Raw genomic sequence first — 19,912 nt, forward strand, 5'->3', positions numbered from 1 at the left:
GAAGAATCTGCAGCTCCCAGGAGAGCATGTGACTGGGCTTCCTTGGAGAAAGGGAGGGTGCTTTTCTGCCAGCAATGCAATAAAAAAACAAAACGTCTTCCAGTGGAAAGGTAAACAGCTGTTGAAGAATAAAATTACTGTGTCTTCTAAATGCATGTACCGGTATATACCAATATCTCTGCAAATTCCAGCAATCTGAGAGCTCTTACATTCTCCTGGTGTGGAGTTTGAGATCATCTCCAGATGTTGCAAGTTGAAAAAGGGCTGCTTTTTTGGGGCAACCTACAATTCCCTATTTCAGTAAAGAATAATTCTCTTGTCTACAGAACTCTTTTCTGCATAATTATAGGCTACCTTAGAGTATTTTTATTGCAATTAGGTAAAACTTAAAAACAGGATTTTGATATGTGTTAGTCTAACTATATTGAAAACTTTGTTAATTGACTAGCTCATAACTAGAAATGTATTAACCTAATTACTTTGACTATGAGAAAATTAAGGGAATCAGAGAGGGAATTTTTATTGATGCAACCTGAACTAGCTACAAACAACTTGGTATTTGTTACTTTTGACTACCCAACCACCATATTGCTTCACAAATATATGTATATACCCCAGCCCCTACCCTTAACCTTTCCTCTAGCCTATTCCAAATCCCCATTTCCCTACCTTCCTTTTTAACCCTATAAACAGGGCTTTTTTTCCTCATAGAACGCTCAGAACGGAGTTCCGGCACCTTTTTTGGATGGAACCTTGTAGGGTAGGCAAGGCGGGTTGTATGACATGTGTGACTTCCCGCACCTTTTTCTTTTACAAAAAAAAGCACTGCCTATAAAACCAATAAAAAAATATCAAAAAAAAGAAAAAGGGCTGCTTCCTTCACAACGAGGAAGTCTGCGTTGAAGTTTGATAGCAGGGCCAAAGGGGCAGTTTCCACTGGTGAAGGAGGTGGCTCTCTCTTATCATTCTGGCTTTGGAGATATAATTGCTGGAGGGAGAAATTTGCCTGTGGAGATCACTGTCCCAAGGAACCCGATCCAAGAGGAGCAGAGGCTGGACAGGCTCTTTCTAATTACATTCTGGGCAGCAAAGACACACATACTTGTCTGTCTTATTTTAATATGGAGAGAACTCATCCCGACAGGATGGACAGCTCTTGATGCTGCTAAGCTTCCTCCAGCCTCTCTGATGAATGAGCTTTATAGCTCTCAGACAGCAGCAGTTAAGACGCTACTGGGGGGAAACACGATTTTCCCAAGGATAAGAACAATTTGATTTGATTGATTGATTGATTGATTGATAAATAGATAGATAGATAGATAGATAGATAGATAGATAGATAGATAGATAGATAGATAGATAGATAGATCAATCAATCGATCAATCAATCCTGGGAGCGGGATAGAACTAGGGGTGGCGGGGGGGCACTTTTGCTGTGGTTTTAGTAGAGAATTTTAAAATACTCTCTAGAGAACGAGAGCTGGACCACAGTTCTGATCAGAAAGACACTGTTTCTGCCTTCCGTGTATTTATTGTGTTGAGATGTAGAGCATCAAATGAGGGAGTCCAAGGCTGTACTTTCAGGGCTGAGCCAAGCAGGGCAACTTCATCTAGAGCAGACATTGACAGTATATCTAGAAACTCAGTAACGGGTATATCAAAATATCAGGGCTTATTTTAGGGCAGGAAATGCTATTTTTTTTCCTGCTGGTAGTACATCATTCTTTTCTGGTAAAATGATAATTATCCCTTTTTCTGATGCCTCCCAGCTTAAAAAAAAAACCCTAATCATTTTGTGATTGCTGGCCTGATTCAAATGGGACACCAATAAATATGTTGTACGTAACTCAGAGTTGCCTTGGGTGAGATGGGCAATTATATAAATTTGATAAATAATATGGATTTCACTTGCTATCTCTGTCTTAGCAGAAATACTATGCAGAGATCTTCTGCACATAATGTAGGAGGGCTAATTACTTATAAAACACCTTCAGAGGCATACATGTTTCCCTGCAGTTCATCCGAGAAGATTTCTTTCTTGAAGATATGAAAATTAGAAACAGCTTGATCAAAATCACTTGTGGATATGGGAGAAGAAGTAAACAGCATGGCATTATATGGCAGAAAGGCAGGGATCCCACTGGAGCTTCATGCCACTTCCAAACTAGAAAAGACAATAAATTTATGTCATTGCATCCCTAAACGCTTTGCTCTGCTATTGTAATGGCAGTCCCGAAACAAGGGAGCATAACCCAAGGCTTCACATCCGTTTCGTTCCCCAAAGCTTTTAGCTAATAATACCAAACATTAAAATCTCACTATCTTCCACTTGTGAATCTATTTACCTCTTTAAAAATATTCCAAAGAACCTTTATCTTAATCCCCAAGAAACAGTTTTCATAGCTTTTAAAATAACCATTTCACTTATTTGCAACAAATCTTATGTTTACATGACTTACGATATTCTTTAAATCAGAGGTCCCCAACCTTTTGGGCACCAGGGACCAGTTACATGGAGAGAGGCTTTTCTACAGACCGGAGGGGGTGTGGTTTTATGTGTTGCCCGCATACTGCGGATAGGGCTTTGCTTGTTTGTGTGGACTGGTTGCTGGCATGCCACGGCCCGCTACCAGTCCACAGACCGGGGTTTGGGGACCCCTGCTTTAAATAACATGTACCTATATGCATTTATATGTTACATGTCTCTGTTACATTCCTAAAAAGATATTCTTGCTGTTATTCTTGCACAACATTATTTGTGTGTTTGTTAAAACTGTTATCTAATTGAAGTGGAATTTCCTTATTCCTATGAAAATGGAGTGGAGGGGAGACACTTGTGAGTTATGGAACACTCCAAAGTAGAGAAACAGCCAATAGGAAAGTAGCCAAGTGCCATGCTGTAATTGCTTTTCCTTGGGAAAAACAACCACATTTGATATGCATATTTCTACATAATATGGAAAGCCCTTGATTTAAACCTCATCTTGGATAATACTGCTCTAATATCCTGGACATTGCAAAAATTTAGAGGATGTTATATATGCAGCGCTCTGATTTTCAACAAACAGTAAACATTAAATAGAAGAACTACTCTGAGTTACTAAAAATGACAACTAATTCACACATCATCTCTCTCCTAATCCATGAGTCTAAAATCAGCACAGCTGTTTTTATTTTAAACAATTATGTCTTGCTTTGACACTACCTGTGAAAGTGGATTGTAATGAATGATATAATTACAAAAATCAAATCAAGTCAAACTTTATTATGCTAATAAACCAACATAAGGATTGGCAAGGTAATATGATTAATAAAAGAAGGGTGTACGAGCATAAAGGATATAAAAAGTGTACAAGGCCTAAAAGATGACATCACAAAGAAAATAAATTAAATGTTCATAACCTGCCAGGCCATAAAATGTTCTATGGTGCCAGACCTTACAGTTGAATGCTAATCATGAGCCAGAAGTCATTATCTGGGGAAGGTTCAACACGGCTGCACAGAGCCTAGCAACATGGCATGCTGTGCTTGGATTGACGCCTGAAAGCAGTAGGCAGCTTATCTATAGAATACTGCATATCAAACCAGAGCACGCTAGATTTAAAAGCAGGTGTAAACGCAGAAATCCCTGTAGAAGATCCATGTCATCAAAGAGGAAAAGCTGAGCCTGTGGTGCAACTACTAAGAAGTCTCTGGCATCCTCCAATCAAATATAGAATGGCCCTAGAGCAGGGCCTTGAGTTTTAACTCACTTTGGGTTGGAGCTTAAGGGCAAAGGCAGATCAGCAGCTTTCATGCTCGCGCGAGAAAAATGCATCATGGTATATAGACAGTATTACATTACAGGCTGAAAGGACTTTGTGGTTTGGAAGTTGGATTGTGGAATGGCCACGCTTCTGTGGCAGAAGAGCCGGTATTCACGCTCTGAATTCTCAGTGCCAGACCCATGAGTTAGACTTCCTATGGCTGGAAAAAAACTCTGCTTATGCATTGCCATTTAATCATATCAGTAAAGGCCCAATTATTTCTATACTGACCGAAGGATCACCAGCTGCTATTCTTGCCTGTATCAGTGGGTGCTGGTTTGACTACTATAGGTTCCAATTACTGTGACCTACTTTGTGGATTCGTTATGATCAATAGGTGGTCTACAAATGCCTTAAACAAATTAATTTACCAGATGAGTGTGTTGTTTCCATGTGCTATGAAGGGGAAGGAGCAAAAATTATCAGCCGCAGGTACTCCTTTTGCTAAATCTGAAGTGTCTGCTCTAGATTAATCACATCCTGACAATTTCGGAAAGCTGCAGTTGCCCTTCTAGCGAAAGAGGATCTTTTGCGTGCTCCCGGCTTTCTGGTTTCCCTTTTCCATTGCTCAGAGAATCCTGGAGCATGGGAAGTTCTGATGTCTGGCGGGAAGTTGCTCCCTCCCGCCACAGTTAAACTCTAGCAATCCAAGCCAAGGGCTTTTTACTTCTTGGGGTAACTGGAGCAGCCCCCTCTTAATCCCAGCAGAGCTCTGGCAGTATCTGGTGCCAAAAGCTTGGCCTGTTGTTGCAAAGTACCCAGCAAAGAATAGCTTGTTTGTCCGGAGCACCGCAGTCCCATTCAAAAGCCCTTTAACCAGATTAGAGAAGGATCGAAGGCATTAGTTCATGGGTGCCTTGGAGTTTATTCTGGATGAACACAGGGCATTGCTCAACTGCCCATGGGAACTCAGCATAGCTTTCCAGCCAGGAATTCTGACTCTGGGCACATGGGGGATTTTGTCAGCCACGGGAAGGGGGCTCCTGGGTTAGGAGACAACAAGGCCTGAAGAGCCAGGCATCCCTGGAGGGTGTTAATGATTAGCTGCCTTTTTAGTCCTAACTGGACTGTGCCAGGTGCTGTAAACAAGCCAGAGCAGTGCTGGCACATTCTCCCTCATCCCTCCCTATTTTCCTGGACAGGGACTGGGGGGAAGGGGAGGGTGGGGGAGAGTTGCTGGCTGAATCAGTAGGAGAGCGTTGCTGCTGGCTTGAACACAAGCCCTGTCAGTGGGATGGAATGCAAAGAACAGTGTCCATGAGATCAGGACCAAAAGGCATCCCGTCCCCTGTGCTCAGCAAACCTCAGCCCCTCCGCCTTGGTAGCCCAAGGAACATAGCCTTCCTTGCTTTCCCATGCATGCTGCTGCTTTTGACCTTACTAACATGCACGCACGCACATGGGCTTTTGGCTTTGGATGTCATCCCGTTACTGCTACCGGTAGTGTACCAAGATTGCATACCGGTAGCTATGCTACCCTCTGCTGGTTCCCCCCAAGCAGCATAACCTCTGTATATCCCTCACATGACTTACTTTTTAAACACATTTAATGTAGTTTATTTTCTACGCCCTCTGTCCGCAGACACTCAATTTACCATGCACACATCACACAACTAACTTACCATCCAGAGCACTGCAATTCTTCCATTCCCTGGCAAGGGGAGTGTGTCAGTCAATACAGTGAGCCAAGGTGCCTTTCCAGGACAATGAGGTGGCCTTCCTGCTTCCAGATGAGCTTAGTCGTGGGGTCGATTGCTAGATCCTCTGTAAAGAAAACTTCCAAGATTTATTTTTTTTATATGCACTCTTTTATTTGCCTGCATATTACTCTGGTAAACGTGCGCTTGTCTGTGAGTGAGGTATGTAAGTCTCTGCAAGGTGAGACCACACTGTGGTTCTGAGGCGAGGAGGCAAGATAGTCCTTGTGCTTACATCTCTAAGCACTCAGCAGTGGAACCAAATCCAGCCCAGAAATAACTCCCCTTCCCCCAACAGGCTCCAGTTACAATGGCTGGCATCTGAAGCAGCCCCCTAAGTTGGGTGTCCTCCACTCCCCCTGGCTTCAGTGAGGGAGGCCCAAGAACCAACCAGAGAGAGTCAAAACACTACTAAGTCCTTAACACCTGACCTGGGAGGAGGCTCAGCAGCCATGTTTATTCCTGACAGGTCCCTCCCAGTCCATGATTTGCTGGCATTAGACTGACTATCTGGATGTAGCCCAGCAAGCCCTGTCTCCGCCTGCGTCATCAACCTTGGAGACTTGCTCCTGAAGCTTGGAACTAACAGTTGAGCAGTGAGGAGCGTGTAAGCATAAGTAACTTTGCTTTCCCCCTTCCTAATTCTTTGCAGGACACCCGATAAAACAACACATCTTGTAGGATACCAACAGCTCCAGGAGTATCCCTATGCAGTTTTGCAGACCTCTGGAGAGATGTCCCAGTCACACCTTCTTGGAATCCTGTTTGCACTGGTGCTCTGCCTCCAGGTAAGGGGCTTGGTCCTTTTCCTTGTCTGGCTGTTTCAAATCAAATACATAAATACTGGACAGGCCAATCCACTTGTTTTTCTTTCTTCTTTTCCTCAGGGAGCTTCTGCCCAGGTTCTGGAATACGTCTATGAATATGTGTATGAAAGTTGGAAGGCCTACAGTGAAGAATGTCACCGCAATATGAGCCTTTGGCCACCATCTACTGGTGAGACAAGATCCCCCTGGAGATTGAGTATCAGCTGACAATTTAGCTGAACAAGGAAAGTGAGGCAGGGGACAAGCATTGACAGTTTGGCAGAATGTTTACTCGTTTTCTTCCAGCTTATTCTGCTGGAATCTTATGCTTTTGGAAGCTGGGATCCTATTCTTTTTGGTAGCATCATGAGGACTAGTATGTAAGAATTTTGGAAACGGTGGCATTGGACGAATGGAGAAAGACATCACAGAAATAGTAGAATGTAAATTGATAGATGTCACTTTTTTCCTTGAGAGTGATGCATGCAAGCTGGGATCCTATTCTTTTTGGTAGCATCATGAGGACTAGTGTGTAAGAATTTTGGAAACGGTGGCATTGGACAAATGGAGAAAGACATCACAGAAATAGTAGAATGTAAATTGATAGATGTCACTTTTTTCCTTGAGAGTGATGCATGCATGGTACAGACACACACAAATGGTTTCAAGGCTGAAGTGTATGAATGAAGTACAAGGCAGGAACTACTAGGCAGTCATATAGGTATGCACACATGAGTAAAGCAGGAGGAAGGATCTCAGAGATATATTTCAGTGCAGCTTATTTGAGTCAAGTCAAGTGAAGTCCCCAATAAAGTTTACTGGATAAAACATTTTAGGTCCAGTTGATGTAAGACAAGAGATACAATCATGGAAATAGAATAAAATAGTAAAAACAAGAACCCCCATACATATAAGTGCTGTATCCATCTTTGTACTCTCTTTTCTAGAGTTGGTTTGTAACCGAACTTTCGATAAGTATTCGTGCTGGCCTGATGCACAACTCAACAGCACTGTCAGTGTTTCCTGCCCCTGGTTCCTGCCCTGGTATGATCAAGGTACAGTATTAACACTGGGGAGATGACTGACATTGTACCATATCTTTAGGAGGGAAAAGGGACCTTGGTTGTCTAGACCAGGGGTAGGCAACCTTGGCTCTTTTATGACTTGTGGACTTCGACTCCCAGAATTCCTGAGCCAGCATGGCTGGCTCAGGAATTCTGGGAATTGAAGTCCACAAGTCATAAAATAGCTAAGGTTGCCTACCCCTGGTCTAGACAATGTGTGTGGTGATTCTAATGTTGGAAAACTGGGGAGACCCTTTCACTTCCATCTTCAGCCAGGGTAATTGGGATAAACAAACTACTATCCTACGCTGCCTAACACAGGGAAATCCTATAAAAAGATATAATGTACTGTATTCTTTTATTATACAGGCCTGAAAGTTAGTAAAAATTTCAATGATATATGTCAACTTTCAGCCTTAGAGATGGTCCTGTATTAGTCAATATGCTTACATATGGTCTATGTTTAATTCACAGTGGAAAAAAATGAATGATATACTATGCCATTATTATTTAAAGGTATAGAAAGTGTTTTTTCTAGTTTTTACTTATTTTGTTTATTTAGTTTTTGTTACCTATTATTTGAGATACTTCAATTAAAGTAGATTTAATGTATTCTATCAGTTTGATAATATAATTTAAAAGCTTACATGCACTGTGTTTAGGTTCTTAAGGGAAAAAGGACATAAAACTAATATAAAATCAGAAATGGTAAGAGAATGCATAAAATAGCCTAATTTTCTGGGGAAAGGTGAGATAAAAGTCAGAGGGTGCTAGAATCTAAATTTAGAACAGACATTAGAATCAACAATAGAGGATTAAAGCTCAGAACAGATAGACATCCACCATGGAGTCAGATATATTTATGATCATATTCTTCTTTATTTCTGTAGTGAAGCATGGCTATGTATTCAAGAAATGTGGTCCAGATGGACAGTGGGTGACTGGTCCTGGAGGGAAGTCACTGCGCAATGCTGATCAATGTATGATAGACAACAAGAAAGACCAGGTTAGCAGAGAACTAAACTTCTGCTAATTTCTACAAGATCATCTTTTTCTGGCTTCGAATAGATAAAGGATCTGAATGGATTTCATGCATCAGATGAACTCTTTTCCTCTTTTTCTTTCCAGGAGTGGTTTGATAGAATCTATGGAAGCTTCAGAGTGATGTACACGGTGGGCTACTCAGTGTCCCTCTGCGCTTTGCTCCTGGCCTTGGCGGTGTTGCTAGGCTTCAGGTGATTTGGAAACTGGATTGGGACTGGAGATGGTGGGGTGGTTGACCCTTGCAACAGTGGAGGAAAAATGAAGAAAAATGAAAATGGATTGGGTTGGAATGAGATGGATTCCTTCAAAGTGGGACGAGAAAAGAAAGAGGGGGGGGAATTAGTAGAGCTGGTCATAGATTTACTATTAGTGTCCTCAGAGTCACATCCAGGGTCCCACTCAGCAAAATAAGAAAAAGGGGTCCTCAAGCAAAACAGGTATGGATTATCTTACTCTGAAATACACATTATCCTCTACGGAGGGAAACCCTTATCTTCATGTCCAACTTCTAAAGTTAACTGACTTCATCTGGACTGATTAGAACAATCTTTCTCAGCTTTGAGAACTTTAAGATGTCTGGACTTCAACTGGGAATTGAGGTCCAGACATCTTAAAATTGCCAAGGCTGAGAAAGACTGGATTAAAAGGACGTTTAACCCTATTCCATCTCATCCCACTTTGGGCACTACCCGGGGGAAGATGCACTGGAGTAAACACATCTAGCCAGTCTGGAGAGACTGGGTTTTCTTCAGAACTGTTAAAGTGAGGGATCATTTTAGAGCAGGAGTGTCAAACTGCCGGCCCACGGGCCGGATGCATCATGTCAAAATTGCACCCACCCCAGCTCCAGCAATGGGGGAAAAGTTGCGATATGTGGTGACACATCACGTGACGTGGCAAGTTTGCCACCCCTGCTTTAGAGAGTTGTAGAGAGTGATGAAATTGCAAGAACTGAAAAGCTGATGAATGGGATGAGGGCTGGGATCAAAAGACAGAGAAAGGGAGGAACAGTGGCCCAGTGGGGTAAAGATTTAGGCAGAGTGATACTGTGTGACATGATCCAGATAGACAGGCATTTTTGACAAGCTCCCTGCTCCCCAGCAAGCTGCACTGCATGCGCAACTACATCCACATGAACCTCTTCGCCTCCTTCATCCTGAAGGGCATCTCAGTGCTCACCATCGACACGCTGCTCCACACTCGCTACAGTGAGAAGGTTGATGACTACAATGTGAGCCTTTGGCAGAGTGACAAGGTAACAGCACCCTCTTTTATAGTCCCTCATTTATTTTATTCTATTTTCTCCTGTTTCCAGCTACATTATAAGGCTTCCAACCATGCAATGCACACCCATATATGTACAGATCCAGTAAATCTCATGTCAGGAGTTTCTAAACATTATGATAATGCAGTCCCCTCAAGTGACAAAAGAACTTTCCCTTGCCATCATGAATTAGGATGGACTAATAATTAATATGTCTAAATAATTTATGTACATATAAATAATTATGTGCTTTTATATTTAGGCTTGGTGGGTTCCTCCATATCACTAGAAGTTCTCAGGTTTCAAGTACTGTGGTGGACCACTGCAGGCTCACATAGTCATAATGGGGAATAAAAGCCTGACTGAGTTTTTACACTGCTTCTGTCCCCTCAATTTTTAAATAAATTGTGACACTGTACCTCCCATCCACACCTCTTGAAAATCCTTGTACCTCTCTGAGAGGTCTCAACCTCCAGTCTAAGAAGCCCATCATTCTGCTATTCTACAGTCCCAGCTCTTCTGTTCCCATGGCCAAACAACCAAGGACCATTGAAAAGTTTGGGGATGGTTTAAAATGACTTATGGGAAAAAGCATTTTTAGGTCAGCTGAAACCTATATTCAATTAGATTACAGCATAGTTCTACATGTCAATAACCTTCACATAAGGATGTTCTATTGTTCTTCATATATGTAACTGCTCATGATAGGATACCTGTGAAAGCTCATCCTGGAGCTAGACTTTGATTCAAAGTGAGCCATGATTGTGCTATAACAACTCTGTTCAATGATTCATTGCTTGTATTTCCTACATTTATTTAGTGAGGAACATCTGTTCCTCTAGAAGTTTCTGAACTACATTTCCCAGCAGCTCCAGTCAATAATTCTGCTTTGGCAACATCTGGAAAGTCACACATTAGACATTTTCTAATCCTGGATATGGGAAGTAGCATTGTTTGCTCCCATCAAGCAGTTTCTAACAACTAACAACTGCAATCCACAATTCAAGGAAAGGCTGCTGGTACAGCTCTGAAACTTTGAAAGTGACAAAAGAGTTTTTCCTCCAAAACTCTCCAGGCTGCCCCACTGCTAGTTTTTAATCATAAACCAATGTTTTTCAATCTTAGCAGCTTTAAAATTCCTCACCCCACATGTATGAAGTCCATACATTATAAAATTGCCAAGGTTGAGAAACGCTGTAATAAGGCATCAACATGAAAGCTACATGATTTGGACAAAACGTTCCCTAACCCAGAAATCTGTCATTTACAACAACATGTTCTTGGGACTATCCTGACTCCTTTCCTTTCTCTAGGCAGCAGCAGGGTGCCAGGCAGCCACAGTGTTCATGCAGTATGGTATTGTGGCCAACTACTGCTGGCTGCTTGTCGAGGGGATTTATCTGTACAACTTGCTGGTATTGACTGTCTTCTCTGAACGCAGCTATTTCACCCTCTACCTCTGCATCGGCTGGGGTGAGTACAGGATGGGGAGTTGAGTGTCAGTAATCACCAGGACACTGATAACCGCATCTATAGGAGAAGAACACAAGGGAGTCAGCTGTAATATCAGAACAGGAAACAATATAAGTGAAGGTGGAACTAGAGCATGTGATCACATTCCTTATCTCTGGCATAGGGCAAATGCAACAGTTAGGTTTATGAGAATGCCAGGATGTGTGGATTTGACCAAGACTGCTTCTTTGGTTTCACTGGCAATTAGGTTTAGAACCAGTGGTATCTTCCTCTTGAGAAACAAAGTGTTGGAATTCATTGTTGGAATGTATTTCTATGCAACAACTATTCAACCAGTAGATGGCAATGTTTGCAAGTATGGATCTATATGGTATATACTCTGTGCTCTTTTGTTCTAAGCAGAGTTTCATGTTTCCAGTTGAGCAGTAAAGCACATGGTGATTGTACTCTTTGTTTGTTCTGTGGTGCTATATATAAATTTTCTAACATAAGGGGAGGGGATTTCTATTGACAATAGCAGCTGAAGTTGGCAACCTCTAGAAGTTCACACATTGCCTTCTCATTGCAGTCTCCCACTTACCATTTCCCACACTGTTCAGGAGGATCCAGTTACTCTCCAAAGCATTTCTTTGAGGGAACGAAGCATTGTGGAAAATCTCTTCCTGTGTCTTCCTTTTGTGGGAAATTCTTGGGGCCATATTTAATTTTATTTTATTTTAACCTAATTTTATACTGTATTGTTTTTAAATTTTGCCCTGTAAACCGCCCTGAGTCCTTCGGGAATAGGGCGGTATACAAATTGAATTAATAAATAAATAAAATCTCTGAATCCAAGGCTGGATGTCTTTTGTAGGTTCAGTTCAGCTCAGTCATTTTACCTGCAAATGGGGGAAAATGCTGTCACTGCTCTGTAAATGAAGAATTGGTGCTCTTTGCAAACTTTCCAAAAGACCAAAATATCTAGGTGTGTAGCAGAGATGTTTTAAAAGCAATTGAATAGCTATTGCCTAATTTTAAAAAAAATACACATATTGAATTATTGACATCCTGCCTTAAATTCTAACTTTTGCTTCTGTCCTCCAAAGTCTTACCTAAACCACTTGTGCTTTTACAGTGCCATCATCCCTCATTATTGATCATGCCAACTATGACTAATGAGAATTGGAGTTCTGTGATACTTGGAGAACCATACATTGCCAATACCTGAATTAAAGCATATTTAATGAGCAAGTCATGAGAAGTTGGATGGTCTCAATATAGATAGGATCTAGGAAACATGAGGACAAACTAATTGTGATCCTAATCACACAAGCAGAAATTTTGCATTGGCTTTTAACATGTAAATTACAGGCATGAAGGCTAAGTCAGATCAGGTTTAGGAAACAAAGGCTAGGGAGCTTGAGCACTATCTACCTATAAAGATTCCAGTCCAGATGTTATTTGTACTGTGACAAATTCCACTGAAACAGGTAAGTATCTGCAAGACTTCAAACAAATTGAATGAGAAAACCCCAAAATTTGATAACTTGCCTCCCTCGTGTCTATATTTTAGAAATTACAGGATATCTATATTGGGTGGAATGTATTACATTGACTTCTCCTGCACTGATTTTTCTGGCTGAGATGAAAAGATGATCCTTTCTGGCATAATTCTGTTCCTTTTCTTCCTCCAGGAACCCCAATCCTCTTCATTGTGCCGTGGGTGGTGGTGAAATATCTTTACGAAAATATTCAGTAAGTTACATACAACAAAAATGCCACAAAAATGCAATGTCCACACTTGTAGACTGTCCACAAGCTGGCTGCAGTTTTTCTGTAGTCTCAGTGTTACCAGGTGCCTTAGGAAGTACCGTACAATGTATGAGTAGCAGGAAAGTTTGCTGAAGAATAACAATCTGTACCCATTTTCTTTCTTTCTTCATCACTCTTCCAGTTGTTGGAGTACCAATAATAATATGGGCTTCTGGTGGATCCTGCGTTTCCCTGTATTCTTAGCCATTTTGGTAAGCCCACCCCTCTTTATTTTCTTTTTTTGTTGTTGTCGATGCCTTGGGCCTTGGGAGCTCAATGCACTGTTCAAAACTGCATCATTTTCTTCTTTTCAGTTTTCATATGTTCTTTCAACATATAAAACCGTGTACAGTACTTAGTTCTCAACTATGAAGAAGTTTCACATATCCCTCCTATCTTTATTTACTTTTTTAAAATTAAGCATCTCAGGATGGCTTCCAATAATCAATCAATCAACAAATACAATATTGTGAAGCTCAAGTCACCAGCTGCCTGCAATTAGTGCAGGTTCGAGTCCCACCAGGCTCAAGGTTGACTCAGCCTTCCATCCTTCCGAGGTAGGTAAAATGAGGACCCAGATTGTTGGGGGCAATTAAGCTGACTTTGTAATAATGCCGCTTGGGGTGTGTGTGTGAAAGCCCTAATAAGCAGGCATATACATAGAATGAAGGCTACTGCTAAGCTTGTAAGCCGCCCTGAGTCTTCGGAGAAGGGCGGGATATAAATGGAATTTTAAAAAAAAGTCACTGTTTATTACAAATAGACAGCCGAAATTTCAAATATTCCAAAAAGCCAGTATAGGCCTTAAAATCCTATTATATTCTAAAACTCTTCTTTCACAGGGTGGGGAAAAAACCTATCTAAAAAAATATCCCCTATCTTGTGCCATAATTTCTCTAAGGGAGGGGTAAGATGAGCCATAGTCTGCCATACGGGTGTGGCCCACATTGACCTTAATATCTGTGTATAATAAGGTTGCTCAGTAAAGAAGAAAACATAAGCAGTATCCTGATGGAATGAACCCCTGGCCCATCTATAGTCCTCAACTTATAGCCATTCATTTAGCAACCTTCCAAAGTCACAGGAGTACTGAAAAAACTGACTTGCAACTGGTCTTCATGCTTATGATTGTCGGGGGCAATATGCTGACATTTGTAAACCAGGAGTGCCGTAAAGCACTATGGAGCACTTTATAAATCTATGTGTTATTGTTATTGGTGTCAGGACCATTGCAGCTTCTCCACAATCATGTAATCATAATTCCGGCACTTGGCAACCATCACATACTTAAGCTGGTTGAAGCATCCCGGGACCGTGTGATCACCGTTTGCATCCTTCCCAGCCAGCTTCCAACAAGCAAAGTCAATGGGGGAGGCCAGATTTGCTTAATGACTGCATGGTTTCACTTTCAAACTGCAGTGATTTGCTTAATAATCAACGCAAAATCAGACGTGATTCATTTAACAATCGGCTTGCTTAGCAATGGAAATTGAGTTGAGGACTATCTGTAGTTCTACAGTCTCTTCTCACAGATTTTTCTGCACAAGGAAGCTCACTTATTTTGCAGCAGATGGCCTTCCGAGGGAGCCACAGGGCCATCAGGGCTAATAGCCATCGTTCCCCTCACTTCCACGAATCGGTCCAATACTTATTTGAAACCAGCCCAGGTGATGGCCACCTGCACATCTCATGGTTGCAAAATTCCAAAGCCGAATTGGCAGTATTCCTCATGCCAGCAGAATGATTTGCATAAAGGCAGTCCTTCAAGTAACCTCTGCATTTCCCCCCCCCCCATTTATATATTGTATACTGGATTTGTGGGTTTTATTCTATTCATTTTGATCATATAGTCTTTGAATGTTCAGTTGCAATCAAATCAATTTTCATGTGAAGCAGGCTTTTTCTCTCTTTATTTTCTGTGCCCGGTGTACACATAAGGATGTATATTTGGTGGTGGGGTGGGGAATTACTTGATCCCAATTGTTTACTAGTAAAGAGGATAGAATGAGGGCTGTATAACATTTTGGATTAGAATGGAAGAATGCTTTGGAGGGGAAGTGCTCATATAAAGGCCTGTCAGCTATTCTGTTGAATGGATGAATAACCCAACTGCCCTCCATGGCTGCAGTGTGATCCTGCAAAAAGATAGTGTTTAAAGATACTTTGGTTTAAGAAGAGAGCAGCTCTGCACACTCCAAAATGCTATAGAACCCTAACTGAAACCAGTTAGAAAACACAATCCATGCTCCTGGAACTAGACTGTGGTCTGAGCACCAGTCCTTATTCACATTTGAGTGACCATTTGCGTGTAGCAGCTGAAGATTTTGCCTTGACTGAAGTGATAACATAACAAGAGTTAACTAAGAGTTATTATCATCGTATGAAGAGCTACACTAGCACACAACTTATTTTTGAAAAAAATACCAGAGGTTCTCCAGTAATGAGCATACATTTTCTTGTGAGTAGCAGAATTCAGTGTTTCCATAGCACTTTTCTTAAATGCTTAAGTCCCAACATATGATTAATAAAATACTTCTGCCTGCCATTCTGTCGACCTATAAATGGCCAGTGGTCATTTGAAATATTTTCTCTGGGAAATCTTATAGCACTAACTTAGGCTAGAATTGGTCAGTATCAGGACAGAAGCTACAAAACAGTCACTGGAAATTTGAGAAATTTGAGGGAGAAATTAAACCAAAACGATAACACTATTCAAGAATCCTCTAGATTTTTACTGTGTGTGGTTCTCTGGCCGACTCATGTAATGCTATCCCTTCCTGCCACTCAGTCACTTTGCTTCTTTTTCTTTCTTTCAGATTAATTTCTTCATTTTCATCCGTATAATTCAGATCTTGGTCTCTAAGCTCCGTGCCCACCAGATGCGATACACAGACTACAAGTTTCGGTATTGGCTCTTGGCAATTTCCCCAAATGGCCATATTCTTCTTGGCAAAAGAACATTCTCTTTCACCCTCCCTATGACCTCCTTGGCTTTCTACGTCAGGGCAGTCCCCTCTACTGGGTAGGATGTGGGGTCAGCACCATGATCTATAGGTTTCTAAAATAGTCATCAATACATTAAAAGATTATAGCCCTTGCCAACTTTTGGTGTGACTCCCCATAAAAGTTTACTCTGAGTGTAAACTTGCATGTGAAAATGTTTAATGTGACAAAAAGAAGAAACTATTAAATGCATGAGAAGCAATCACAATAATTGTACTAAATTCACATCATGTCAAATTCAAATTCCGTTTTGGATCTGCCTAGTTTCTGGAGTGCAGTTCCTGATGCACTTCAATAAGACTGAGTGTAGTGCTTGTCTCCCACACCAAAAGATGGGCCTCTTCCCTACATATCTGATTGTTTTTCCTTGTGATGAGGCCTAATCACCTGCTGTTCATTTAGGCTGGCAAAATCAACCCTGACTCTGATTCCCTTGCTGGGCATCCATGAGATGGTTTTTGCCTTCGTCATTGATGAGCAAGCCCAGGGCACACTGCGCTTCGTCAAGCTGTTCTTTGACCTCTTTCTTGGCTCTTTTCAGGTGAGACACATGAACTGTACTAATACTAGGCTCTTCCAAAACCTATAGTAGGGCCATACCTTCCATATCATTTTATTATTGGAAATTATTATTACAATGTTGGTAATTTCCCTTCTGTATCCCTAGGGAATGCTGGTGGCCATTCTCTACTGCTTTGTGAACAAAGAGGTGAGTCTTCAATATGGGACACAGGCTTTGCCCCTTGTGGCTAAATTATGAGAGGTCCAAAATTTCAAGCTGCAATCGTTTGAATGGTGGCGGAGCTAAGTACAATGTCCTTTTGAGTTTCAGTGGTCTATTCATTGAGAAGCAATTAAAAGGGCAGCCATAACTATAACTTTCAGTTCACAATCCACAGAACTGTATTTTAGTAGTCAAAGCATACCTACACTTTTTGGTACAAATGTAGCTGCAATATTACTAGATTTGGGTAAATCTAATATAGTGTTTGGATTTAAAATACTAGCTGTAGTTGTAGGTGCCTTACACATCAAATTATTTGAAGTCATTTTTTTCATTTGCAAGATCCAGTGTCCTTTTCCCCTTTTACACTTCCATACTCTGTCATATGCTGCAGGCAGAGGAGTGGGGCTGTACAAGGAAATCAGGATGCTACAAATAATGGTACCAAAAAGGCAACAAAGTCAACTTTTTGCTCATGTGTCCTCCCTATAGGTACATTCGGAACTCACCAAAAAATGGACACGCTGGAAACTTGGTCGGGACATAGAAGAAGAGTATAAACACACATACAGCCACACCCCCAATGCACGTAATGGGAGGAGCAGCAGCACCTGTGAGAAGCACAAACTGGTTGGCAACTACCTCAATGGTCTGAGCTGCAGTCAAGCAACTGTACATACTAGCACTCAATATCTGGAGAGGACCCACTGCAGCATCAGTGAAAATCTAGCTGTGAATGAACTACCTCCTGGCTATGAATTTCCTGACATCAGGGGAGAGAGCAACTTCTGAAGCAGTTCAGTCCATTGCCTCCAGCAGACTGGGCCCATTGATTCGTAAGACAGCCATATTGCAGAGCAAGGATGGCAGAGCTGAAAGCCCAGGAGACACTGAGTGGGGTGTGTGGTTGGAAATTGACTAGCTGCCTGAACTGATACCTCAGTGTCTGATTGTGCTCTCTCTGAGATAGGTTGGCATATCCTGATGAGACTCATGTCCTTCTCGTCTGCATTCATAGTATTCCATGGGTGAACTCCACTGTAGGTGAGCAGAAAGGAACAAGCCAGTGATAGCCCAGTTATGTGTCTGGGAGAGTTATAGGCTAAAGGTTGGAGGTGACATTAAGTAGATTTTGGATGGAAAGAGAATCAGCTAGGAGGTCTGAAAGTCTATAGTTTAGGAATGCACACTGATTAGTGCTGATCAAACTGAGACTCTCAGAAACCTTTCTGGCTCTTGGCTTTTATAAAGAACAAGCTGAAAATGCACCAGCAGTATTTGCTAAAAGAGAAACAAATGGAGCAGAAGGGGCTGTGCAATTTTTAAAAAAATAGTCATAAGGGAGTGTATATGCAGAGTTATTGCCTATTCCCTAACCTGCTATATCCTGATGGAAAATTCTGCCAAAAAGCTCTTGAAACCAAGTCATCAGCAAAACATATAAAGTTATATAATTGTTCAATATAGCTAAATATTTTATTTCCAAGTTTAGTAATTGCAAAATTTGGGTTTAAGCACAAGATTTCCAGATTCCTTCTTAAAGATCTTTTTGCCTCTGGAATGGTAGTAACTTAGTTAATAAGGGTCATGCTTTTTGAAGAAGGTATGGTATTCAACACAGGTGGTGTCCATCTGGAGAATTAGGGGCATAACGTGTCCTCCTGAGCATCTGGGTGACTTCAGGAAGCCACTTTGTAATGCTGTAATATCTCCCTTAATTGGAGGTTAGAAATGAGAGTTGGAGGATTCTGGGCAATAACATGCTGTCATCCTACACTTAACCACAACCACAGTCCAAAACTGCCTGATCATAAATTTGTCCATTTTGCTGTGAGCTGCCCACTTGGGTTATCAGGTAACTTGCACATTGCTTTGTGTTAGGTGACCGTATAGTACCAAAAATGCTGCCTGTGATCTTAAGTGTGCAGCAAAAGTAGTGCTCACTCCAGAGTGAAGATGTTATTAACCATCTTTATGGCTGTGCCGTTACATCTGTGCTGTGGAAACACTTACTCCATTTGTTCCCAGGATGACTCTGTCCTGAATGATTCTGTCAATTGATTTTTGCTGAAGTCTGTGATGCCAGTGCCAATGTTCTGGAGATCAAACCCTCAATAAACGGTGTTACGTCTCTTGGCAATTTGGACAGTTCCTCCTGATGCACATCACAGCTCATCTTACCTAAGGACTGAGCTACACTACAGTTACTAACATGGACAGGAACAGATGTCCTGCACTGGCCACATTCATCAGAAGTATTAAATTTCATAGTAAAGCTAAATTAGAACCATTGCAACAGACAGGTAATTATTGCCCTCTATGATTATGCAATGTCTCTTTCAAAGCATAAGATTCTGTCCTCCCCAGAATAGGCTTGGAAGAACTCGTCTGGCATTTCCAGGGGCACTGAAACATTCTGATCCAGACATCTCTAAGAAGACGTACAGAGATTATCTGCATTAGTCATGGAGCACTTCTCCACAGTCTCTCTCTCTCTCTCTCTCAATATGTTCTTATTTTTAAAATTGATATGTGCATAAAATGTTACTTCTGAGCATAAACAGCCACAGAATAACTTCATGCATGCCTATTCTTATGATGTTCCCTTAAAATCCTTTGACTGTAACACAGAATAAATAAAACAGAAGTTTCTGTAGCTGAGTTGCCACAGCTCACCAAACTATTTAGTGACTCTGTGTAGAGGGGAAAACCAGCTCAAGTAGTTTAAGGTTCAGTGTGTTGTGTGACTCTACGGTGTTGGGATAATTCCATAAATCATAGCTAACTTAACCATGGCTGAATGTGTTGTTTAAATTCAAATGATACCTCAAACTTTCCATCACTTACTTTTCTTCCTATTACTCCCACCTGTTTTTTTTACGGTATTCACCTGACCCAAAATCTCATGCCCTGGATGTACCGAATAGTTTCCTGTCACAGACTTGCTGGTCATTCTTAGGAAAAGCAATTCTCTCTGTTGCTAGTAAATAGTTCCAGCAATCTCCATTACAGACATTATTAAACCCATGTTAGCAGAAGTAGCAGTTTCATACAGGGGAAGGCTTCCAATTATTAGCTATGCAAGACTTTCAGTAATGGAAGCAGTGGGACTTGTGATGCTCATTGCTGGAGGACATGAATGGGAAATGCCACTGTGCTAATTTTCTATTTGTGGAATCCCCAGTTGCACCTGACAGGAACATTGAACCAAATGGGACTTTGTATCTCTTCTTATCTACA

At 41.4% G+C, this 19,912-nt stretch overlaps 1 protein-coding gene across 1 annotated transcript; it reads left to right on the forward strand.

Moving 5' to 3' along the window:
* Positions 1 to 5,907: 5,907 nt before the first annotated feature.
* GCGR (glucagon receptor) lies at positions 5,908 to 19,313 on the forward strand. The gene is made up of 13 exons (XM_081317063.1): positions 5,908 to 6,291; positions 6,391 to 6,499; positions 7,257 to 7,364; positions 8,264 to 8,379; positions 8,502 to 8,608; positions 9,519 to 9,672; positions 10,995 to 11,154; positions 12,828 to 12,888; positions 13,088 to 13,157; positions 15,762 to 15,850; positions 16,351 to 16,489; positions 16,616 to 16,657; positions 17,165 to 19,313. Exons 1-13 carry the CDS (start codon positions 6,238 to 6,240, stop codon positions 17,462 to 17,464), a joined length of 1,509 nt encoding a protein of 502 aa, XP_081173189.1. The 5' UTR covers positions 5,908 to 6,237; the 3' UTR covers positions 17,465 to 19,313.
* The last annotated feature ends 599 nt before the right edge of the window (positions 19,314 to 19,912 follow it).

Source organism: Vipera berus (assembly GCF_964194415.1).
Source record: "Vipera berus genome assembly, chromosome: 2".
In the NCBI taxonomy this organism is placed as follows: domain Eukaryota; kingdom Metazoa; phylum Chordata; class Lepidosauria; order Squamata; family Viperidae; genus Vipera; species Vipera berus.